This window comes from Bos indicus, chromosome 18, assembly GCF_029378745.1.
Source record: "Bos indicus isolate NIAB-ARS_2022 breed Sahiwal x Tharparkar chromosome 18, NIAB-ARS_B.indTharparkar_mat_pri_1.0, whole genome shotgun sequence".
NCBI lineage: Eukaryota > Metazoa > Chordata > Mammalia > Artiodactyla > Bovidae > Bos > Bos indicus.
Genome location: NC_091777.1, coordinates 26,821,726 through 26,847,087, shown reverse-complemented (window position 1 = coordinate 26,847,087; position 25,362 = coordinate 26,821,726). Strand labels below are relative to the sequence as shown.

At 51.6% G+C, this 25,362-nt stretch overlaps 1 protein-coding gene and 1 non-coding gene across 4 annotated transcripts in view; both read right to left on the bottom strand.

Moving 5' to 3' along the window:
• NDRG4 (NDRG family member 4) overlaps positions 1-23,787 on the bottom strand; it is a 42,769-nt gene extending 18,982 nt beyond the window's left edge. The window contains exons 1-2 of one of the 3 annotated variants that reach the window (XM_019979842.2): positions 23,660-23,787; positions 4,416-4,510 (exon numbers count right to left, since the gene is read on the bottom strand). In XM_019979842.2, coding sequence (XP_019835401.2) covers positions 4,416-4,487 — 72 coding nt within the window. In that variant the 5' untranslated portion in view covers positions 4,488-4,510; positions 23,660-23,787. Of the gene's footprint in view, positions 1-4,415; positions 4,511-22,964; positions 23,153-23,659 lie in introns of those variants that run through there. The other 2 variants (XM_019979838.2, XM_019979839.2) reach the window with 2 other exon arrangements.
• Positions 16,841-16,913, bottom strand: TRNAG-CCC (transfer RNA glycine (anticodon CCC)). Its single transcript has one exon. It is a non-coding gene; the product is annotated as a tRNA-Gly (tRNA).
• Positions 23,788-25,362: the final 1,575 nt, after the last annotated feature.

Below are 25,362 nucleotides of genomic sequence, written 5' to 3'. Positions count from 1 at the left end.
AAAGAGCGAAAACCAGCGATGCTGATGTTTCCCTCTCAGAACGCGAAGTCCATCCATCTGCATTCTGGCAGCTGGAGTGGGAGGCGTGGCAGACAGAATCAGACAGGACTAGAGGCTCTCACACCAAAAAGGAGGCCAAGAGGCTTTCATCTGTCTCAGGTGACATCAACAACGGCCATCCTCCCCCTCCTGGTTCCCCCAGGGCCAGTGCGGAGGGGCTTTCTCTGCATGGGGAGGGGAGGAGAACACGGAGGCAGCCACTCCTGGACCCTCCGAAGGAGGGGGCGGGGCCCTGGGGAAAGGGAGGAGGCTGGATATTCACGAATTTTGTCACCAGAAGACCTGGCCCGGGGAAGGGGGGTAGGCAGGGGAAGAGATGCATGCAGGAGATTTTCAAGGGGAGGGGCAGGACCCCAAACCAAGAAACAGCAGGAATAACACAAGCCAATCTGGAGATGCCGGAGGCTGGGAGGAACCACATGAACATTTCGAGGAAGACAGGTGGGAGAGAGGGCCCAGATGGGGCGAGGCAAGGAGGCCCAGGAGCAGCCTAAGGAGATCCAGGTGGGGGAATGTAGGCACGGAGCCCCAGACACAGCAAGCAACGACTTCAGAGTCTCAAATGGTGGAGGGATGGTGGGTGATCACATGGACGCATTCACTCCTCAGTAGACCCAGGGAATTTATACCTTGCAGGTGGTGAAAGATTTTAAAAAGTGCAAAAGGACAGGGGACAGGTACTATCATCCTGTGTAGCTGGACGGGGGACTCTGTGGGTGTAACTGCCTGGGAAAAAGGCCAAAAGCAAAGGCAGGCAGGACTGCACCAGCTGTCACTGAAACCTGGGAAGGCCACACTGGGAGCACAGAGGCGGATCTGGGGGGCGGTGGGTTGGGGCCACTCATAAGCAGATGTGACTGGTGACCAGGTCCACTGCAGAAAGGGGAGAAACTGAGCTGGGGATTCGCAGTCTCGGAGGAGAACAGAGATGCGGGCCCTTGTGGGCGGGAGGGGTTGGGGGTACAGGCATATTCAGGTCCAGTTGGGATGAGAGAAGACACCAAGGGCAGCAGAAAGAAGGCAGAGCCTGGGGGCTGGTCAGAGGGGTTCTGACAAGGGAAGGGAGGGGCAGCAAGGTGCCAGGCCAGGCTGGGCAGAGAAAGGGTGTGGGGCATCTGCTGCATGTCCTGCCAAGGCGAGGGGTGGGAGAGACGCATAGAATGTGTGAGGCCACGGTGCCCTCATCTCTCCATACCACCCACAGCTGCACACCCTGTGTCAGCAGGCAGCCCCCCCCTGAGCCCTGGTGATGGGTGCAGGGGTCCCTGAGAGCCGCCGTCGTGCCCTCACAAGAAGGCCGGTCTCTGCCTGCATGCCTTGAAGGACAGGCTGTTTGGGGGCAGGAGGACTTTACAGAGAGTTCTGGAAAACTTCTTCTGAACCACATCACAGTCTATAGCTTCCACCTGGCCCAAGTCTTTACTGAACACCTACTGGGTATCAGGTGCTGTGCTGGGAACTGGGGGAATCAGAGAACAAAACAGACAGGGTCTCTGCCCCAGGAGCCTGCAGGGCAGGGCCTGAGAGTGGCGAGTGCTATGGCCAGGCCTGGAGGGTGTGCAGGGGGGTCAGTATTAGACCCCGTGGTCAGAGAAGGCCTTTCTGAGGAGGGGGCATTTGAGCAGAGCCCAAATAAAATGAAGGGCCTGCTCTGCAAATTCTGCAGCCAGAATATCCCAGGCAGAGGGAACAGCTGGGAAGATGATTAGCTGGGTCAGGGAAGAACAGTGAGCCCATGAGACAGGAGAGGAGTGGGGTGGGGGGAGGTTGGGTCGGCGGAGGCTGGGGGTTGGTGCAGAGCATATGCTGGTCCCAGGGAAGGACTGTGGCTGTAACTCTGAGAGCAATGGCAGCCGCTGGGCAACAATGTGGAAAGTGAGGGTATGTCTTATTTATTTTTTGGTGTATGCAAAAAAGGATAAATTTATCCGAGTCCCTTACCAAAGCCAAGAACAATAGTTAAAAACAGGCCTGGGGAGGGATGGTGGCCAGTAATAGAAATCAAATCTTGTCGGTCTAAGCAAAAAGGGAAATTTATCATTAGGATTCAAGGGTGACTTACCAAGCCCAAGGGCAGGACTCACCAAGGGCTGGAACAAGGGAATGGAGCATATTAGAATGCCAGGAAGGACATGGTGGACTTTAAAAGGTGGACAGAGTAGGGAGACCAGTGGGGCGGCTTCTCCAAGCAGAAGGAAGGGGTGAGGGGGCATCTCTTGGGGTGCCCTGCCAAGGGGAGGGGTGGAAGAGAACATGTGAGGTCAAGGTGCCCTCAGCTCTCTTTGCCACACACAGATAGATGCACATCCATCCTGGCATGGAGCACCCGGAGGAGATGATGGGGGATTGGAACAGGGAGGGAGTAGGATCAGAGTCAAGAGTCTACAGTGTCCAGGAGAGGGTGGAATGTGTGGAGAGAGTAACATGGAAACACACATTACTATGTGTAAAATAGATGAGTGTGCTTAGTCGCTCAGTTGTGTCCGACTCTTTGAGACTCCATGGACTGTAGCCCACCAGACTCCTCTGTCCATGGGGTTCTCCAGGCGAGAATACTGGAGTGGTTTGCCATGGCCTCCTCCAGGGGATCTTCCCAACCCAGGGATCGAACCCAGGTCTCCCGCATTGCGGGCAAATTCTTTACTGTCTGAGCCACCACCGAAGCCCATGTCAAATAGACAGCCAATGGGAATTTGCTGTATGACTCAGCAAACTCAAACCAGGGCTCTTACAACCTAGAGGGGTGGGATGGGGAGGGAGGTGGGTGGAAGGTTCAAGAGGGAGGGGACATATGTATACCTATGGCTGATTCATGTTGATGTTTGGCAGAAACCAACTCAATACTGTAGAGCAATTATCCTTCAATTAAAAATAAATGAATTAAAAAAAAAGTCTACAGTGTCCAGCTCACCAGTGTTTCCTAACCATTGCTGGGGGCTGCCCTCAGGTAATCAGGCCTTAAAAGTTAACTCAAGGTTCTGTCTTAGAGATGGGGGTGGGGGAGGCAGGAGAGTTTCCCAGGTGGCACTGTGTAAAGAATCTGCCTGCCAATGCAGGAGATTCAAGAGATGCAGTTCGATCCCTGGGTCAGGAAGATCTCATGGAGTGGGAAATGGCAACCCACGCCAGTATTCTTGCTTGGGAAATCCCAAGGACAGAAGAACCTGGAGGGCTCCAGTCCATAGAGTTAGACACGACTGAGTGACTGAGCTTGCACCCAGGCATGGGGGGAGGGAGGGAGACTCAAGGGGGAGGGAGGGAGGGAATACATGTATATTTATGGCCCATTCATGTTGTATGGCAGAAACTAACCCAACATTGTAAAGCAAGTATCCTCCAATTAAAAATAAAATTTTAAAAATGTGCCCTTCTCTGGACCAGGACTGCCAACCTCATGTGGCTGGCCCCCTGGGCCCTGCATAGCCACTCTGACCCCACATGCGGTGCTCAGCAGCTCTGGGGCTCACCTTCTGGAGGGAGGCTGTGGGAGGTGGGGGCAGGGCAGAAAGGGGGTGTGCTGAGCACCCGGGGACTGGGTTCCCGGCTTTCCCATCTGTGAAGTGAGGGAGCCTGGCAGCATAACCAGCAGACAGCTGCGGCTGTGTTGCCCCAGAATTCCACGAGCAGTGGACCCCCAGGTTTTCCTTGCAAGGAGGGAAAGGGAAGCCATGCTGGAAGTGACCATTACTAGAAAGTGTGGGCAGAATTAATTCTGGAATCTGATGTCTGGGGTCCTGATGAGGGCCCTTTCAGGTAAAATAACAATCTCCAATGCCTTGGGCCCACTGCTCCTTGGGGCTCTGCTGGTAATACCTGCCCACCTATCTCAAAGGCTTGTGAGGAAAAAAGAGAAGCTGCAGACCTGAAAGGGTTGAGTGAGGGGGGAAGTGTGGTTCTGCTGCTGGAGGCAGCCCTGGCCAGCGGGGACCCTGTTGGGGTCCAAAGGCTGCTCAGAACCTCACTCCCTGATAACTGTGTGACCCTGGCCAAGTGAGTTAACCTTTCTGTGCCTCAGTTCTCTCATCACTGAAATGAGAATAACTCTTCTAAAGAGCCTCCCTGCCTCAAAGACAGCCAAAGCCCCAGCGAGGCTGGCTGGATGTTAGTTGCGTGGGCGCTCAGCCCGCGCGGAACTCTCTCCCGGCAGGGACAAGGCTTCCCAGGTTGGCCTGAGGATTCCTGGCCCTTGGCTCGCGTCGCGGTTCGGAGGGTCAGCTCCTTGCCATCTGCCAGACTAGAAGGATGGACGGTCAGCTGCTTGCCATCCGTCAGACCAGAGAAAAGGCGCGCAGTTTCCTTCTTAGCCACGAGGTGGCGCCCTCCGCCCCCAGGACCGCGAAGGCGCGACTACTCACCAGCTCCGCGGCGTCCTGGCCCCGGAGCAGTGGTTTCTCCTCGGGGAATCGCAGCTCCTGCAGGCCGGCCATGGTCACGTCGTGCAGCAGGAGCCCTGTGAAGAGAGGGCGAGGACGCGGGGTTAGGGCCTGGTGCGGCGGGGACGTCTCAGCCCGGCGGAGAGGACAGCGCCACCCCGCACTGGGACAGGGGCATCAGGCACCACCCGCCCGCTCCGCTCCATCCCCGGATCGCGGTCCCCAAGAGCAGGCCCAGCTCAGCGCTTCACCGGGGCAGCAAGGCTCAGGGGAGGTCATTACATTATTTGTTTTTAAAACATGTTCCCCCAAGCCCCCGACGAAAGGAAGAAGGGGCAAAAAAGGAAGAAGGGGCGAAAAGGGAAGAAAAGAAGGGAGGAAGGGAAAGAAGAAAAAAGAAAGGAAAAACAGAGCGACACCATATACCATGACCCTTGAAACAATTTCAAGTGAATTCCATTTATTAAGAAGCAGGGGGATACGTGTGGGGAAGCCCCCGGTGGTCAGAAGTGGACAGTGGGGTCTGGAGGACACGGAACTGAGCTGAGCTCAGTGCTTAGGACAAGCCTGGGTGAGGGGGCCTCTGAGAGAGGAGGGGGCTGGCAGTGTGACACTGAAGGAAGGGGTGCCAGTCACGACACACCACCAGCAGGGAGGGGTGAGACTGTGACCCCTCAACCACAACCAGGCGGAGGGGCCCAGGCCTAATGGCTGCAGGTTCTGGGGAGACTCTGGGCCTCTGAACCCCAGGGGAGGAAGGGTCATCTGTGCACATGTGTGTGTCTGGAGGATCCAGTGTTTGGGGGAAGGCAGACAGAAAGGGTTGCCAAGACCCCACAATCCGTCTAGTCTGGCACCACCATTCTTCGCTGGGACTGTAGGATGGCATAAATAAGAATTCACCAAGAGAAACACTAGGCAGGAATATGAGCTGAGAACTCATAAAAGAATTACAATTAGCCAATAAATACAGGGGGGAATATGAAAGCGTACTAGACATCAAAGATATAGATATATATATATTTTTTGCTAATGGAATTGGCATACTTTGCAGTGCCGGCAAAGATGCACCAAAACGGGCACTTTTCTTACACTGCTTGTGAGTGTATAAATTGATCCATCTTTCTGAAGGGCAGCTTTACAGAACTGAATTAGAATCATTTAAAAGGTTCTTACTCTTGGACTCAGCAGTCCTCTCCCTGGGAGAAATTTCCTAAGGAAACCATATGCTTTCCGTAGGGAAACTAGCATCTAATGATTTATCTCTAAGAAAGCTCACCCCAGTGCCGTTTATAATAGGGGAAAAAAAAAACAAAACTAAACTAAAAGAAGCCAAATGTCCACAAATAGGGAAGACAATAACTTGTAAGATTATTTAATAACGTGAGAAAATGCTTGTGTTGTAATAGATTTTTAAAAAGAAGTTGTAAAACATACAATATTATCAAAATTACGAGAAATATGAATAGTTTCACACACACAGAAAAAAGCCTGGAAGGCTTTTTATAAAGTTAACAGGTATTATCCCAGAATGAAGGACAGAAAACTAGCACCTCGAGTCTGAAATCAGGGAGAAAAAAAAACCATTAAGAAAGACTCCCTGAAGATGATTAACAATTCTTTATTCTGGCAAAGCACTCCAGGGCTCCCAAGGCACTTTCCTGTGTTGTTAGATTTCACGCTGATGGGAAATGCGATGAGATAACCAAAGCTCAGAGAAGTTCCAAGCCCAGATGGGGCCAGGCCTGGAAATTCCTCATCCAGCCCCATGCTGGTGCTGTAACACTGTCTGTCCTGGAAGGACGTTCCCTATTCTTCTTCCCAGCCTCCCTCCCTCCCCTCTCTCCTTCCTTCCCAATTCTGTTATCAATCTATCTTAAAGGTGAAGCCCTCAGACTTTCCTTTCTGCCCTGAAAGGCTGACCATCCCACTAGCTGGTTGGTTAAGAAGGTGCCCCCCATCCTTGCCCACCCCTGCTCCTTTGGCTTCTCCCTATAGAGGCCCTAGTGACGGGGAGTGGGCACAGTGGTTGCCTGGACCCAAGGACCTCAACTGGAACCCATTTCCTGTGGGCAGTCCTGAGACCAGGTTGCAGCTCCAGACCTCCCCTGGGCTTCCTTCCATCCTGTCAGAAGCAGGAAGCATTGGCCCTCAGAATGCTATCAAGATGGTGCCTTGTGATTGCGTTGTGGTCCCCACCTCAGTCTAGTCTGGGGTTGAGATGCGCTGAGGCTGGGCTGGGAACTGCTGGCCACCCAGGCCTGCTGGAAGGTTAATCCAGCTCTGTGCCGCCACCCCTGGCAGAGCCTGGTCCCCAGCATGAAGAGACCAGGCAGGAAGGCCCCTGCCCGTCTAGGCGCCCAGGTCCCCGCACCTTGTGCCACCCTGGAGCTCTCTGTTCCCAGTGGTTTCCAGGGAAACCGGCTAACACAATGCACATGGGCTGTATTTTTAGAGCGGCGTCCTCTCTCCCCTCCCCCACTTTCTCTTCCATTCTTTCTGATGTGTGCACATTCATCCCTCCATCCGGTGGGGAGCTGAAAGAAGGGCCCCCACCCTGGAAGTCTCTTCCCCATTAGGGAGTCTTTAGCTTCCAGCCTCCCTGAATACCCGACTCAATTAAATGCCTTGGCAGGACTGGAATGGCCCCGCCCTCACCCAGGTCTGTTACGAAACCACCCTGGAGACCCATCCTCCCCAAGGACGGTGCTATTAAAAGGGCTGAGAGTGGGCAGTGCAGGGACAGATGGCCTGTGAGGGAGGGGGTGGTGGGGAAGGGGGCTGCAAAGAGAAACCTCATACTCCAGAGAACCGGGGATGTCTCAGCCCCAGGAAAACAGGGACCGCCCAGGGCCCAGCGGGTGGTGGTGTGGGGCTCCAGAACAGAGGCCACAGCAGGCATTCTTCCCAGGTGGTGGTGGCAGACAAGTTCCTTCCTAAGAGAGTTGTGATTGGGAGGGAAAAAGCAGGGCTTCCCTGGTGGCTCAGTGGTAAAGAATCTGCCTGTCAATACAGGAGACGTGGGTTCAATCCCTGATCCAGGAAGATCCCACATGCCACAGAGCTACTAAACCCATGAGCCACAACTATTGAGCCTGTGCTCTAGAGCCAGCGAGCCACAGCTGCTGAAGCCTGAGCTCTCTAGAGCCCGTGCTCCACGGCAAGAGAAGCCATCGCAATGAGAAGCCCAGGCACTGCCACTGGAGAGTAGCCCCCTGCTCACTGCACTGCCCAGAGCAGCAACAAAGACCCAGCATAGCCAAGAAGTAAATAATTTTCAAAAATTAAAAGAAGGCAGCTAGATAATGTTACAAGAAAATGAGATTCCTATCAAATCAATACATTGTATACCTTAAACTTATTATACAATGTTATATGTCAACTTTGGTATCTCAATAAAGCTGGAAAAAAGCTTTCAGAAAAGAGTGAGGTTCCTATCAAGTCCCACAAGGAAGCCTGAGTCAGGTCTGTACAGAGTCAGGGGGCACAGAGCAGGTGGGGTGGGAGGTGCCCGGGGGGAGGGGGTCTTGGAGCCATAGCGATGGGCCTTTTCACTCTGTCTTTCCCCTCCTCTTAATCCCCAAGTCCCTAAAGGCAACGCAGAGTGTTAGAAACAAATGGGCCTGGGATGAATTCCAGCCCTCAGCTTCTCAGTGGTTAGGTCCGCAGTCCCTGGAATCTCTTCTGTCTCACTCACTGCCTAGCTTTATTTTGAGCAGGCCACTAACAGGATTGCTTATCTGCAAAATGGGAGTGGTAGCCTCCCTTTGCCCACCTCAGAAAGCTTTGAGGTACAACAAAGACAACAGACAGAAATGTGTTTTTGTAATTTATTTTTAGTATTTTTACTATGTACCAGGTGTTCTTTTATTTATTTTTTTAAACTTTTTTTTTCTGTATTGGGTATAGCCAATTAACAATGTTGTGATAATTACAGGTGAACAGCAAAGGGACCCAGCCATACATACACGTGTATCCATTCTCTCCCAAACTCTCCTCCCATCCAGGCTTCCACATAACATTGAGCAGAGTTCCCTGTGCTATACAGTGGGTCCTAGTTGCTTATCCATTTTAAATGTAGCAGTGTATACAGGTCCATCCCAAACTCCCTATCCCTTCCCCACAGTCTTCCCCTTACCCCAGGAACTATAAGTTTATTCTCTAAATCTGTGAGTCTGAGAAACATGCTTTTAAAATAGATTTCTATACCCATTTGGATGGGACAAAAATCACAGGGTTGATTGGGGTCCTCCTAACTTTCTTCTGCCTACTTGGAGGATTTTCTTTTTCTCTTGTCTCCTGTTTAAGGAAAGTCATACCTGCTGGCAGGGAGGCTCTGCTGATGTTTGCAATAAAAGGACAGGAAAGGGGTGAGGGAGAGAAAGCAAGGGCTCTTTGGCTGGGTGACGGAAAGGGGCCCTAGAGCAGAGTGAAGGTGGGTGAATTCTTTAAAAGGAATTGCATTTCTTTTCTATTACTTTTGGTTGCTGATTTTGTGCTTCTTTAAATGTGATTCTGTGCTGAGACCTGGCCCATGTGAATGCTCAGACTTAACAGGGTTAAAAATGTAAATGATTACTATGATCGTTCCTGAGGTGTGTAGTTGGTGTGTAATCACTCAGTCATGTCCAGCTGTTTGTGACCCCGTGGACTACTGGAGCCCACCAGGCTCCTCTGTCCATGGGATTTCCCAGGCAAGAATACTGGAGTGGTTTGCCATTTCCTTCTCCAGGGGATCTCCCCGACTCGGGGATTGAACCCGTATCTCCTACATTAGCTAGGTGAGTTCTTTACCACTGAGCCACCTGGGAAGCCCCGAAACTATTCAATAAATGCTTCAATTAAACTGATCAGTGGCAGTTACGCATCCTATGGAATAAAGCCATCGTTGAGTAGAAGCCCAGCTCGGTCAGTAGTATGGGCATCTGGAAATACATGCAGGGATTTGAGCTTGTCTCAGCAACCGGGAGGAGAAGGCAATGGCAACCTACTCCAGTACTCTTGCCTGGCAAATCCCACGGACAGAGGAGCCTGGTAGGCTGCAGTCCATGGGGTTGCCAGGAGGCGGACACGACTGAAGCGACTTAACAGCAGCAGCAGCAGCAGCAACCGGGGGCACCTACAGTGGTTAGGAGTCAGAGGCAAGGAAGGCTGCCTGGGGATACCGCTGCACAGTGAAGCATCGCTCCCCACCCCAAAACGCCTTGAGCTGCCCCCCTGAGAAACACAAGAGCTGAAGGAGAAGGAAGGCCAGACACCAACAGGGTGAAGTTAGCGTATGCAGGTGAACCAGATCCTGTGGGACAGGGAGAAACCAAACTATAAAAGGGGTAGGACTGTCTTGTTTTTTCAATCATTGGAGGGAGGGGGTCTCTGGCAGGTCATGGTCAGGGTCTTGGTCCAAGGCACCCTGTGGTTGGTGCACTCCTGAAAGTCCTAGTTATGACGTCCCGTTACGAGAAGAGCCTTGAGCAAATGGAACAAGGAGCAGAGCCAGTCTGACCTGGGCAGCTCCACCCTGGGGAAGGGTCTGTGCCACAGATTGAGAACGAGGTCACTTAGGGCAGGATCAGACTCACGTTCAAGCCTGGGCACCTGATGCCCTTCCATCTACCCACACCACGCCAGCACTGTGGTTTGAAAAGAAGTCCCAGAACTCAGGGACCCAGAACTCAGGAACTTTGCTTCCAGCTGCATTGTGTAGAGGGTTGAGAGCTGTCCGAGTAGCTGGCCCCTCATATCACTCTCACCGTCTGGATGCAGACCTCAGAGGGCTGGGACAGCGCTGGTGGCGGGCCTGGGATGGAGACAGACCTTCCCTCAGCATCCCCATCTCACAGGTGAGGCAAGAACAGGCGCACGGAGGGTGTGACTGGTGCAAGTCCCCTGTGGCGCATCCAGGGAGGAACCCCAGAGCCCGTGCTCTTAAACCCGACTCTAGGGAATCCCCTGGTGGTCCAGTGGCTCAGGACTCAGTGCTCTCACTGCCAGGGCCCCAGGTTCAATTCCTGGTCAGGGCACTTAGATCCCACAGGCTGCACTGTGGCCGACTGCCCACCCCCACACCCCATAAAGAAAAACAAACCCTGCTCTACACAGATTCTGTTTCCCTGGGGTAGATGGCTTAACAGGAGGCTGCAGGGAACATGATCTTGTGTTCTGGCCCAGCCTCCATCTCCTCTCCCATTACAGCCCCCTGCTTTATGCCAAATTTGACCTAGACTATGTCTCCTGCTTCTTCCTTGATTTGGGCCCGTGAATTCCTATCTCTCCACAACCACTGCCACCCTGCCAACACACACACACACACACACACACACACACACACTCCCACTGTGCTGAAGGCAGCCATATTTGGATGCCGACACTCAGCTAAAGACCCCAGCTGACTCAGTCGGCCCATTATTCCTGCAGGAAGCACGTGCTTCTGTGCATGCTCTTCCCTCTGCCTGAAATGCCTTTCCCCATCACATGCCCACAACAATGACAACAGCAATAATAATGAAAATAAATTGTTAATATTTTCTGACACGATGTGTGTTTGTTGAATGACATGAAATGAATGAATGAATGATTCTTTGTTCAGACTCTAACGTATTAAATGATTGGTAACATTCAGTGTCAATGAGGTTGTGGGGAAAATGCAAATCTCTCTCAATAATTCCGTTTCTAGGTATTTATCCTGAAGAAAAACACTAAGAGGCTCTGCACAGGGGTGCACTCTGCAGCGCTCTTTGGAATAGGAAAAAAAGTGAAAAGAATCATCACAAGGAAAATAAATGTCAGGAGAATGGTTAAACAAACCCTGGCACATCTATACCCCTGAGCATCACACAGCTATTTAAAAAATGAGGCAGGTCCACTCAAACAGATAAGGAAGGCATTCTAAAATACGCAGGTAAGAGAAAAGGGCATGGCACAGAATAATAAGTATAAATAAATAAGCCCATTTATGTGAAAAATACATGCATGGAACAGGTACTTTTATTTGCAAATTAAAAAAGAAAAAATGTCCTCGAATGAATCAGGGTAACTATAACAATGCTCATTTCAGAGGAAGAATATGTATTTGGAAGAGTCTAAAAGGAGACTTTTATTCTACAGAGCTGCTGCTGCTGCTGCTAAGTCGCTTCAGTCATGTCCGACTCTGTGCGACCCCATAGACGGCAGCCCGCCAGGCTCAGCCATCCCTGGGATTCTCTAGGCAAGAACACCTGAGTGGGTTGCCATTTCCTTCTCCAATGCATGAAAGTGAAAGGTGAAAGTGAAGTCGCTCAGTCGTGTCTGACTCTTAGCGACCCCATGGACTGCAGCCTACCAGGCTCCTCCGTCCATGGGATTTTCCAAGCAAGAGTACTGGAGCGGGGTGCCATTGCCTTCTCCGATTCTACAGAGCAGATCTTATCAAATCTAAGATACCATCAATTAGAGCTGACACTAACATTTTATGAATCAATAGAAAAGAAGGAAAAAAAAAACCCATTATTGATGAAATTAATACTGCCCCCTACATTTTAACTTTTTATTTTGAAATAATTTCAGATTTACAGAAAAATCACAGAAAAAAAAGCACAGAAACTTCCTACATACTCCTCATTCGGCTTCCTCTAGAATGTCACCGTGCTACAGAACCTTAAACAATTAGAGAAACCAGGAAGGAAAATACTGATATAATCCGGTGATACAATCTGTACCGGTCACTGAATTTCACGTTTTCCAGCAGCCTCCGCGTCCAGGATGCCACACTGCCCTTAGTCGCGGCACGGTCCCTCCATTCAGGGACAGTTCCTCAGTCTGTCTTTTATGATGCTGACACCCGAGAAACACTGAGTAGTTAAAATCTGTAGACTGTCCCTCAGTCTGGGTTTGTCTCTCTCTTTTTTTTTTATGATTAGACCGAGGTTTTGTATTTTTCGCAAGAAGACAGCAGAAGAGATGTGCCCTTGTCACTGCGTCATTTCATGGGGTACAAGATGTCAGTCTGTCTCATTACTGGGGAACCTTAAGCTTGATCCCCTGACTCAGGTTCTGCCGGGTTTCTCCAGTGTAAAGTTACTGTTTTTCCCTTTGTAACTAACATGTATCTTGTGGGAAGATCCTTTGAGACTATGCAGACATCTTGTTTCTCATCATACTTTCTGCCCACTAATTTTAACAACTATGGATGAGGCTTGCCTACAGTTATTACAGTGGTATTTGCTTGATGATCGTTTTCTATTTCCATCACCCCTTCTACATTTATTAATCGGATTTCTCCTGGAAGACACAGAGTTGTCTTTTCTTCTCCATTCACTGATTTATTCAATTACTTATTTTATTCTATGGGTTATAATCCATTTCCATTATTATTTTATTGTTCTGATTGCGCCAGATTTGGCCATTGGGAGTTAAGTTGGCTCTTGGGTCCTTTCACCATTCGCTGTCTTTTTTATTTTTTAGTAGCTTCTAATTTACTCCAAACTCATCTTTTATTTTTTCTGCCTCACACACACACTTTTCTCTATCTATGTATGTATCTGTATATCTATTAAAAATCTGGAATTTATACTGACATCTCTAATTCCAATTCAACACCAGTTTATTCTAACTTCCCTCCTTTCATTATTTGTAATTGTTTTTCTTCCACAGTGAGAAACCTGGCTATAATTATCCGCAATATTTTTATTTGCTCATTCCTACTATACACACAAAGTAACTGCAGAACTGTCACTAACATAATGAGTTCCTATCATTCAGAACTTTTGGTAATTAATTTTTTAAAATATTTTATTCTTATAGACTTAGACCCACATCTATTACTCTTATAAGTTCTTTTTTAAAAAAACTGAAGTATAACAATGGAATATTACTCAGCTATTAAAAAGAATGCATTTGAATCAGTGCTAATGAGGTGAACGAAACTGGAGCCTATTATACGGAGTGAGTCAGAAAGGAAAACACCAATACATTATATTAACACATATATGTGGAATTTAGAAAGATGGTAATGATAACCCTATATGTGAGACTGCAAAAGAGACATAGATATAAAGAACAGATTTTTGGACTCGTGGGAGAAGACGAGGGTAGGATGATCTGAGAGAATAGCATTGAAACATGTATATTACCATATGTGAAATAGATCATCAGTCCAAGTTTGATGCATGAAACAGGGCACTCAAAGCTGGTGCACTGGGATGACCCTGAGGGATGGGATGGGGAGCAAGGTCGGAGGGGGATTCAGGATAGGGGACACATATACAACCATGGCTGATTCATGTCAATGTATGGCAAAAACCACTACAATATTATAAAGTAATGAACCTTCAATTAAAATAAACAAATTTTTTAAAAAAATAAAAAAAATTGAAGTATAGTTGCTGTACAATGCTTGTAAATTCTTAAAAAGAAATAGAAGTGAAAAAAAAATAGAAGTGAAATAAACTGCATCAGTTCTTCCTAAAACTTCTTCACATTCAGGATCCAATGTTTCTGAATTGCTCTCTCTCTTTTTTTGGCTGCCTGGGTCTTTGTTGCTGCAAGAGGGCTTTCTCTAAGGGGGCTAGTCTCTAGCTGCAGTGCGAGGGTGTCTCATTTCAGCGGCTTCTCTTGTTGTGGAGCACAGGCTCTAGAGTTTGCTGGCTTCAGTAGCTCTGCTGGGTTTAGCTGCTCCACGGCATGTGGAATCTTCCCTGACCAGGGATTGAACCTGCATCCTCTGCATTGGTAAGTGGATTCTTAACCACTAGACCACCAGGGAAGTCCCACTCGGTCTTGAGGTTGTGGCTGGCTATGCTTTTCCATGGAGTCCCAGCTCCTCTGATATCAGGAATGTCGCTGGTACAGCATTTCCCAAGAGGGCTCCACTACCACCTCCAGGATTTCTCACCAGACTACACCTTCTGGTGTACCATGATGGCAAAACAGTGGTCCTGGTGCCCACCTCACCAAGAGAGGATATATGTCAGAGATGTTATGAAAAAAAGGTGCATCTGAGAGTTGCCATAACATAGCTCTTTTATAAAATTTTCTTCCATTGAGGCACAGCACCTATGTGTGAACTCTGTTTCTGTACACAACACGGTTCCAGACATTAAACAAACCTCCAACCTTCAGACCAAGCTGCAGACAGAATGGGAATCCCAATAATATATTCCATGTAAGCAGCTTGTGTATGGAGCCAGGAAAAAGTCCACCGCGACAGAGACTGTTAATTGTCCCCCAGTATCTGTTCTCCCCTTGATACTCTTAATACTAGATCCCCAAATTTTAGATGAGTAGGTAGACAAGGGAATAAAGCCTATTTATGACAACAATCAGCCAGTTAGATGTAAGTGGAACCATGTGACTTTGGGATAGTGGTCTTAAAGGGAGGAGACATGCCATTCTTCAGCCCTTCCTTCTTTTTGCTGACTGGAATACAGATGTGATGGTGGGAACTTGAACAGCCATTTTGGACCCTGAGGCTGGATACTAAAGGTGGTAGAGTACCACTATAGATAGCGTCTAAGTTCCTGAGAATCATGAAGCCATGGTTCTGGATGGCCTAGCTCTAGACTCTGCTTATAAAAGAGGGAAATATCCTTTATCTTCTTTTATCCATATTTTAATTGAGGTATATTTGATTTACAATGTTGTGTTAGTTTCAGGTATTGAGCAATGACTCAGTTATATATATATATATTTTATATATTACACATATATTTCAGATTCTTTTCTGTTACAGGTTATTACAAGATATTGAATATGGTTCCCTGTGCTATACAGTAGGTCCTTGTTTATCTATTTTAGAGTAGTGTGTATCTGTTAATCCCAAATTCCTAATTTATCCCTCCTCCCTCTTTCACCTTTGGTAGCCATAAATTTGTTTTCTATGTCTGTGAGTGTATTTCTGTTCTGCTGTTTAATCTATTATTATTATCCTTGGCTTTCTGTCACATACCACCGAAGCTAATTTAAACTTGGGACATTTTTCTTGGAATCCCAGCCTAACATGCTAAAGGAACCCAAAGAAAAGGAACAGGCTGGGCCTGCCTGAGGGGACACAGGGAAATTCTGCAGACCCCTCTTTGCAGCGGGCAGCATTCTCACTTCAGAGAGTAAGCCAGCCCCTTCCAGACCACCCCTCACAGGCTCACAGAAGCTGCGTCAACACTGGTAACCATGACCCACATTCAAAAGTTAAAACGCTCTCAGTCTGGCACTTGGGGCCGCAAATTCTCAAGTTTCTTGAACACAGGTGCCTCGATTCACTCCTGTATCTTTGCCTAATTTGGCAAACGTCTGGAAACAAAGATACTGGATGTTTGTGCAAGATTCAAAGCGGGTAACACAAGGCAACAAGTCTCCCCCAGCTCGCAGGTCTGCAGTGTGGTCTGCAGGAAAGAGAGAGCCTGAAGGAGCAGCTTTCTGACTGGGTATTTCTCTCCCAGAAAGCCCCCGTCCCCTCTGAATTGCCTCTTGTATTCCTGTTTTGAGGAACAACACACACCTGGCAGGAAATCACCCACCCCAAGCTGCTCCCAGGGTCTCCCCGCCTCACATACAATGTCTGCAGAAGGGGGCCGCGTGTCAGTGCCGCTCAACCCAGGCCATTTCTTCTCATAGCAGTACCTGGTTGGGGAAATGTCACCCCGCCCCACTCTCAGCCCGCATGGCACCAGAATGATCACACTCTCAGGGCAGCCGAGTGGCTCAGGTCTACATCCTTCATTTATTCACTCATTCATTCAATCGCCAAATACTGACCTACTATGTGCCGGGTACTGTTTCAGGCACCGGAGATAAAAGACCGATGATTACAGACAAGAAGCCCTACATCTGTGGAACTTTCAGGAGAATTCCAATCAACAAATCCAAGTAAATACCCGGTGTGCCAGACATGCCGGGCACACCAGGAAGCAACATCACAGTAGGGGGAGGAGCGTGGGGCTGTGATCTGAAACAGAGTGTAAGAGTGGGCCTCCCCGAGGAGGTGATGAGAGCAAAGGCGTGGAGGAGGTGAGGGAGGGGGCTGTGTGGATGCCTAGGAGAGTGCTCAGGGCAGAGGAAAAGCAAGTGCTAAGGCCGTGAGGCAGGTGTTTGCCTGGTGGCTTCGGGTGGATTCGAGGAAGGCAGCCAGCATGGCTGGAGCAGAGTGAGTCGAGGGGAGCGGGGAGGGAGGGGTAAGGACAAAGAGTGAAGAGTGGAGGAGGCATCAGATCACATTTCATCTAGAAGTTTTGTTAGAAAAACTCTGGCTTTTCCTGAGGTACCTTAGAGGTTTTGGTTTTTAAAAAATTATTTATTTGGCTGCACTGGGTCTTACTTGTGGCAAGTGGGGTCTTTGTTGCAGTATGTGGGATCTTTTTTTTTTTTTTTAAGTTGCAGCATGCAGAATCTTCAGTTGCAGCATGTGGGAGCTTTTAGTTGCAGCACATGGGATCTAGTTCCCTGACCAGGGATCGAACCCAGGCCCCCTGCATTGGGAGTGCAGAGTCTTACCCACTGGACCACCAGGGAAGTCTCTGCCTTGGAGGGTTTTGAGCAGCAGGGTGATGTGATAGGATTTCCATGTTAAAGTCTCCCTTCTCCTGCTATGTGTGGAGCAGACCTAGGGCATAAGGGTGGGAGCAGGGAGACCAGTCGCTGCAGTAATCCAGGAAAGAGATGCTGAAGGCCTGGGTGGAGGTGGTGGCTGGGTATGTTCTGAGGGTAGAGCTGGCGGGAGCTGCAGGTGGATCAGATATGGGGAATGAGAGACAGAGAAGAGTCCAAGGTGATCTGGGTTTGTCCTGAGCCACTGGAGGGAAAGAGCTGCTGTTTATGGGCCCAGAAGGCCTTGGGGAAAAGAGGGTGGGGTTGGGGGAAAAGCTCAGGCAGTTGGCTTAGACCCGAGCCAGGGGATGCTGCCAATGGGGTTCTAGAGTCTGCACCTCAGGGGAGAGGTGTGGACTGGACCCATCACCACAGAGACGGGGTCTGAACCCGGAGCTGTCACCTGATGGGCGAGGAGCAGGTGTGCGCTTGGGTGGGACAGGCCAGGATTCTCACTTGCCCAGGACTGGAGCATCACCAGGCACACAGGGCCTATGCTGCTTTCCCCACCCCTGCCCCAACATGAACTGAAAAAACATCTCAGTCCTCAAAGGTATTGGATGTGGGGCTAAAGACGTATGGTCATTTTGGTTGGAGTGTACATGTGTGGTTTGGTGTTTAAAGCACCTGAGGACTGGGACTTCCCTGGTGGTCCACTGGCGAAGGCACTGCACTCCCAATGCAGGGGGCCCAGGCTTGATCCCTGGTCAGGGAACTAGGTTCCACATGCTGCAACTAAGAGTTCACATGCCAGAAGTAAAGATCCCACATACTGCAAACAAGAGCTGTGTGCGCGTGTGCTCAGTCGCTCAGTTGTGTCTGACTCTTCAACTCCATGGACTGTAACCCACCAGGCTCCTTGGTCCATGGGATTTCCCAGGCAAGAATGCCAGAATGGATTGCCATTTCCTCCTCCAGGGGGATCTTCCTGACCCAGGGATCGAACCTGTGTCTCCTACATCTTAACCTGCTGAGCCATCAGGAAAGCCCTTGTAGGAATTAGGATCATAATATATCTGGGGGCCAAAATTCAGCCTAGCACGTGTGTACACACACACACACCCCAGCTGTGTGTTATCCACTTTGCCTACAATGACTTCCTCCTCCCTATACTTATGGAAAGGCAAGTTCAATACCTACCGTGAATGACACTTCCTCCCTAGAGTTTTCCAAGAACATACCCTCTTCACAAAAGCAGACTTCAGACCGCCTTTAGAATCCCCCCAGGAATTCTGGTTTCATCAGACCCCCAGAGCTTCGCACGTTCCCCTATGCATTTGTTAATTTTTCATTTTTTAAAATAGAACTTGAATGTCATGCAATACACATTCACTGAGAAAAGTCAGAAGAGCAAAAAGAAAAAATCACATATGATCCTAGTAACCAGAGGAAACCACTGTTAACATTTTTGCTTATCTCTTTTCACTTCCAGTGCTAATCTGTACATTTAAAAACAAAAAACACTGTTCTGAAACATCTTTTGGACTCTGGAGCCAGATCTCCTGGTTGAAATTTCAGCCAGTTACTTGCCATCTGTGTGACCTTAAGCAAGTTATTTAACTTCTCTGGGCTTTGGTTTCCTCATCTGTCTAAAAGGAGGAAATAACAGCACATATTTCATAGGGTGGTTATGATGATGAGTTAACATATAGAAAGTGCTTTGGACTGTGCCTGGCACACGACAAATGCCATAGAAGTGTGAGCTGTCATCACGTTATTATATGTATATCAGGAGACATCTGTTCAGGTGGGTAAGTGACTTTCGGTAGCCTAATTCGCAGCTGCCTGAGGTTGCCTGGTGTGAGTGTGCTCCTGTTTATTTAGCCTCCCCTACTGTTAGGCGGTTGTCTCCAGTTGTTTTTCTTTCCTTTCTATAAGCAACTACGGGATAACATCCTTGAACAAACACCTCTGAACACATCTTTATTTGTTCCTAAAAATTCAACTGCTGAGTCACAGACCATACATATTTTTGAGCTTTTGATACATCACTGCCATCTTGCCCTTCATAAAGCTGCACCAGTGGAACAGCTTGCCCATCTCCCCACACCCCGTGTAAGGACCTGCTCCCCTCCCCGCTGGTCCAGCAACCCACGTGTCCCTTCACACCTGACTCCAGCACCTGAGTGAAGCAGTGAAGTTTACTAAAATGGATGGGCTAGCAATGAGGATTCAGGGTCTTGGGGGGGTGGTAAATCTATGCCTCAGTTTCCCCCACATATAAATATATGGGTCAGAGTTATACCTGCCCACAATCTAACACTATTTAAATACACATTCCACGCGTTAAAATGATACCAAAATTCCAGACTGAACTGGCCAAAGTTTGGCTTTCTAATCACACATCAAGCATATTTTGAAAGTTTCCAGCGTCTAATACTGACGCTCCCAAGGGACCATTTTTCAGAGCCTTAAATCTGCCATTTTAGAGCTCTGACTCCGAACCCTCCTAGAGACAGACTGCTGGAGAACAAATGCACAAAAACCATCACCTTCCTGCTAGCAAACAGACAAATGTCCCACTTTTCCCATCTCACTAAAGAATAAAAAAAGGCACCAAGAGTCTGTCCTCTGAAGCCGCAGAGAGCTTGTGCGTGGGCAGGACAGAGTCCTGGGTCCTTCTTACCATGCTAACAAGGGAGGGCCTTTGTTCCCATTTTATTGATAAAGAGACGGAGGCTTGGAGAAATTAAGAATATGCTCAGGAGCTGAGAGCAGAGAGGAGACTCTGAAATTCACACCCTCTGATTCTTGAATCCCTGCTCTCCCTGTGCGGGAGCACCCTGGAAGGGCGTCTGGAAACTAGGTGCTGGCCGCCTAAGCATTGTTCGTGGGTGAAGAACCACCTCCTCTTCTTGCTGAAACAAAAAGACAGGCTCGGGCTGCCCATAACAATTCATGGGCATCCTTCCAGCCCCATAAGTAAGGGGGACTAGCTTTCCCTACCTTGTGTCAGAGCTGTGGACGTCAGACCAGCAGGACCCAACCCTAGAAAATCATGTCTCCCCTTCCCAAGTGACGGAGAACCTAAGGCTGAAGCAGAGTCCCCCAGATGCACATCTCAGGAGGCCTGGATTGTGTGGAGAGCCCAGAGGAAGAAAGGAGCTGGAAATTCCCTGAAGAAGGGATCCGGTGACTGGAGCACAGAGGGAAGGGGAGGAGACCTCAGGACACAGCTTAGGGACAACAGCCCCACCTCTCCCACTCGCTGCCCACCTGCCAGATGCTGCTCTTGACGTTTTACACACAGTCTCATCACTGTGTGGGCGGTGCCACGACGAGCCCATTTCACAGATGAGGAAAGTGAAGGGTAGAGCAGCTGTGAGACTGGCCCGGATGAGCTAGGCAGTTAGAAACGCATAGGATGGCTCAGGGCTCAGGACTCAGGTTTGAAACAAAGCACCACCTCTTCTCAGCCGTATGATGTGAGGCAGAGACTGGCCTCACTGGTAAAATGATCACAATAATAAAATGGGAGAATGTGAAAACTATAAACAGCTCAATAAACATGAGTTGAACAGAGGTTCAGTGAAATAATTTCCTAATGCTGATGTGCGGGCAGGGAGTTGGAGACCTCTATGAAATTATCCTGGAGATGCTGCTGAGCCTGGCTCAGTCAACAATTATTGAGCGCTTGCTGTATGCCACTACGAGAAACCAGCCACAACCTGTGACCTGCTCATCGGCCAATGGAGCAGATAGGTCAAATTTTCACAGATGCATGGAACAGGGATAAAGTGGGTGAAAGCAGATCCAGACTTTCTAGTGGCCAATCAGCCAGGGCAGGTGGATTCTCCATCACAGGGACAGCTAAGACCAAGGAACCCGAGGGGAGATGAAGCCCACGAGGTGCCCACCAGGGGCCAGGCCCCAGCCAGGAGTGTCTCCTGTGCCATTTCAGCAAGCTTCACCCCAGCTTATAGAGGCAGGGGTCAACAGTTTCACCTCTAAGATGAGAAAACTGGAGTCAGAGAGGTTAAGCCACCTGTCTGAGGTCATGCAGCTGGCCTGCAGAGGGGCTGGGATATGAACCCAGATTGGTGGGACCAGGAAGAGGATGGGAGGGAGTTGGAGAAAGAGGGAAAGCTGGAAAAACCACTGGAGCTGGGGCATGCCCTGTCTCCCAGGGCCTGGTGAGAGAAAATGGCAGTGGGACCCAGGACTGAAGACTGACCAAGGGAGCCCTGTTCCAGCCTGGCCAGGGGCACAGAGTCTGTGAGAACTGGGCAAGTCTGTCTAATGAGGGAGGAGGGGCCCTGACCCATATAGCCAGAGGATGAGGGTACACTGTATTGGGACCCCAAAGCCTGGAGCCCCGCCAGAGCCCCCACACATGTCTCCCACCAATATTCCTCCTCCAGGCCCTTCTGGGGCTAAAGGAGAAGGATCCAGGAGTTCTGTCCTGCGTGGGGAGCTCTAAAAACCCACCCACGGGGTGGTGAAAACTTTCCCTCCAGGGGATTAACAAGTCCAGCCACCTGTGCTTCCCTTTGAAGTCAGGAGGACTGGCCTGCCTCAGGTGAGTTCTACAAAGAAAATTGGCAGGGAACTGGCCGGGGGGAGCCGTTGGCTAACTGGGCTCAGAGCTTGCTCTTCTGAGCGCTTGGTTAGTGTTCCCAATGCTCCAGGAACAGCGCCCATCTCCTCTTCTCTACGAGCCTGGCCTGAGCCAAGGAGGACTCACTGTTACTTGAACCCATACCTACAACACCAAACTTTACCTATCCCCTCCCCCGCACTCCATCCCACACACTCCAGCCCTCCAGCCTCTGCTTGGTTCAAGCCTCTCTCATATCCCAAGCCCTCTGCATGTGCTGGTCCCTCCATTCTTCAGCCTGTAGCACTACCTCCCTCTCCATTAATAGAAAATCTGTCTTTTAGGGTGCAGTTCAAATGCTGCCACATGCTCAAATCTCTCCTCTCCCCTCATCTCCCACCTCAGGCTCCAACCTGCTTCCTGAGTGTGTCCCCACACCAAACCCCCTTCCCTGTCCTGTCCTCTGTTCTGCGCTCTGTTCCCATGCACCCGGTGGCAAGGTCCTCCAGGCGAGGGACTGAACCTCCCAGGTACCAGAGGATATTTTCTGGAACCCATGTGTCTTTGCAACACACACTGACTGAGCACCCCAGAGCCGGGCACCTGGGGGCATCTGGACCTCCCTGCTGTTCCCAGCCCCCATCCTCCTGTCTAGGTCTCTGCACCTCTCCCCTGGGGAGACCACAGGAGCCACCAGTAGGGTTAGCCCTTCCTGTCTGGGAGACTGTCTGCACCCTTCAGACCCCTTGCCCCGTCCCCTTCCTCCTCTCCAGAGCAGACCCAGTGTCCTCTTTTGATTCCAGCCACTGTACCCGGGATGTGGTTTCCAGCAGAGTGGCTGGCACTTCTTCAGAGGGGCCCAAGGCTGAAGTTTCCTGGTCATCAGGGTCCAATCTGGCTCCCCACTCTCCTGATCACTGGCCTCTACTCCCAGCGAGTAACTTCTCGCAGGGAGGGCTGCTCAGATTGTCACAGGGAGCCGGAAATCCGAGCCCCCTCCCTCGCCAGCCCCCAAGTCTATTGGAGCCCAGGGAGCTCCTTTCTTGGGGGGAACGGAGCGACACTGATAGAAGGGCAGGGGCTCCAAGCTCCCTTTCTTCTTCTGAAGACCTGACTAGAGCTTGACTCCAGCGGGCCGCTCCCCCGACCACATCCCGGCAGCAAGCGCTCTACCCACCCCGACGCCGGGCCGCGGAGACTCAGAGAGCAAAGCCGGGCAGGGCACCGCCCCAAGTCCTCTCCCGGGGCCCGGCTCCGCACAGGAACCCGCAGCGCACAAGGTAGGAATTAGCTGGTGTCCGCACCCTCTCCTCCTGCGCCAACCCGAGACACCCCAAAGCCCTGGCCGCCGCCACCGCGCCGGGCTCCTGCTCCAACTCGGAAAGTAGCGGGCGGCGAGGCCGCGCCGAGGGGCGGCGGCCGGGAAGGGCCGGCGGTACCTGTCAGCAGCTCGATCTTGTGTCCCAGCACCTTCATCTCGGCGTCCGGCGCTGCCCGGCTCGCGGCTGCGGCGTCGGGGGAGTACGCTCGGCGGAGCCAGGGACAGGAGCGCGGGAGGCGAGGAGGGAAGCGGCAGGAGAGCGAGGAGCGGAGCAGGAGGAGCCGCCGGGAGCCGGGAGCGCTCTCGCCGCCCCCTATGCCGCGCTCCCCCCCTCCAAATAGGTTTAAAAAAATCCACCAATTGCACGACCGCGCACCCCTAAAAGGCGCCCGCCGCCACCTGGTCCGGGTGAACTCCGGGAGGCGGAGAGAGCGCGCGGGGTGGGCGCGGGTGACACTCCGCGAGGCGGCGGGAGGGGGCCCCTCTGCCCGCCGCGCTTACAAAAAGGCCCTGCCGCCCCCGATGTTGCGATCGGGGAGGCGCGGGGGGGCGCGGTGCGGCGGGGCCCTGGCCTTGGCGGAGACGGGGGTGGTCCCCGTGTCGGGCCGGAAAGGCGAAGAGGAAGAGCCCTGGCGGGGTGGAGTGGGGTGGGGAGGAGATGCCGCCCTCCTAGGCGAAGTGTGGCCCGGCGACAAGGCGGCCGGCTCGCGGGTCGGGGTCGCGCGCGGGGGCTGCACCGAGGCAGGGGGGCCAGCCGCGGCTGCAGTGGCCGGGGGGTGGCGGGAGATGGGCCTCGGGGCGCTGCCGACTCACCTAGAGAGACGCGAGCAAGACAGACGCGCAGGCGGGGAGCCAGGCCTCCTCGCCGCCGCCGCCAACGCGCGGGTGCAGGTGCGGGCAACCCGGGGCCCCTCCGCAGAGCCACCGCTGCTGGGGGCGGGGGCCGGGCGGGGGCCGGGCCGGGGGCGGTGCGCCGCGGGGGGCGTGCCCACGAGGGCGCGGGGAGGGTGGGCGCTTGTCCCGGTGCTGCGCCGGGCCTGGGGGCTGGACCCGGGAGGCGGTTCCTGGGCGCGTGGCTTCCGCCTCCCGCGGCGAGCTAGACGCCGGGACACCCGAACCCAGCGCAGAGCCCGGCTTGATCGGCCTGTTCCTCACCTCCTGCAGGCGCCCGGAGGAAGGGTCCCCGCTGCTCCGAGTGCGCCGGGCGCGGTGGGAGGCCCCGCCCGCCCCGCCCGTCCCCTGGTCGCCGCGCCGCGTCGAGCTCCCGAGGGAGGGAGCGGTCTCTGCCCCAGTCTTTGTTTAGATTCCCCGGGAGCCGGAGGAGACAGCACCCCGCTCCCCCGCCCCGTCGCTGGCTGGGAACCGCCGGGGGACAGTCCTGGGGTGTCTGGAAGAGCCAGGTGCTCAGCGGGGCTTTGGGTCGTCGGCGCCTGTTTGCAGAGCCTGAGGGTTTCCTTGGGGAAACTCATGCGGGAGTAACTCCAGGCACAGGTGTTTGGGGCCCTCAGGTTCCCCCTCCCTACCCCCAGAGCTTCCTCCCCACCCCCCTAACAGAATGTGTCCAAGTCCCTACTCTCCGCCATTCACCCTCCATCATCTGAGCCAGTAGGAACCTGGGGACCCCTTTGGTCCTCACGCTCCCTCTGGTCAGGCCCAGGGACCTTGCTCTCACCTGTTACCCCAAGAGAGGGAGCGCCAGCGTCCCCGGATGGAGTCCTACTGTAGGGAGGAAGGGAGTGGGATGACCTGAGAAAATTTACTTGGGGGAGGCAGTTCAAGTGGAGGGCTCCTGGAGACCAGGGTTCTACCCGGGTTCTGCCACTGACTTTGGGCAGGGCTCTGCCCCTCCTGATTCCAGCCTTTCTGGGGCACAGTGACTGTGTGGGACCAGGTCATCTGGGCAGTCTGGGATGTTTCAGGCTGAGAGGTCAATGGGATTCTTCAAGGTCTCTCCCCCTTCACTGGATCTTTATCTGGACTAGTTTGTAGTCCTAGCTTTCCCTCAACTCCAGCCTTCCGAGGAAGCTACTATGATCTTGAGTTAACCCACTCTCCAATGTTTAGGAAGCTGGTAAGACTGGGTGGCCCTAGATGGGGTGCATATTCCTGCTTGGGGTGCAGTATATAGACTGCAAGCTTGGGTTCTCCTTACAACTCTGGGGCTCACCTTGGGGAAATCCTTGCCTCTCAGTTTCCTCCTTTGCAGAGGGGATGCTGAGGGGAGGTGGTGAGAGAGTAAACCTCTACATCCAAAACACCCAGGAAGCTGGTTCTATAGATCCAAGTCTGGAGCTGGTCCTTAAGAGCACAGGCTGGTTCTACAGTTTCCTGGTTGTGTGACTTATCCTCTCCGAGGCTTCATGTCATACTCTATGAAACTGGGATGATGCTGACCTCAGAGGGTGCCTAAGAATTCACTGATGGCATAGAATGCTTTAGTCTAGTGCCAGACTCACAGTTGAAATGCTCAGTAAATAGTCCCTATGATTACTGATGATAAAACTGTAATTATTGTA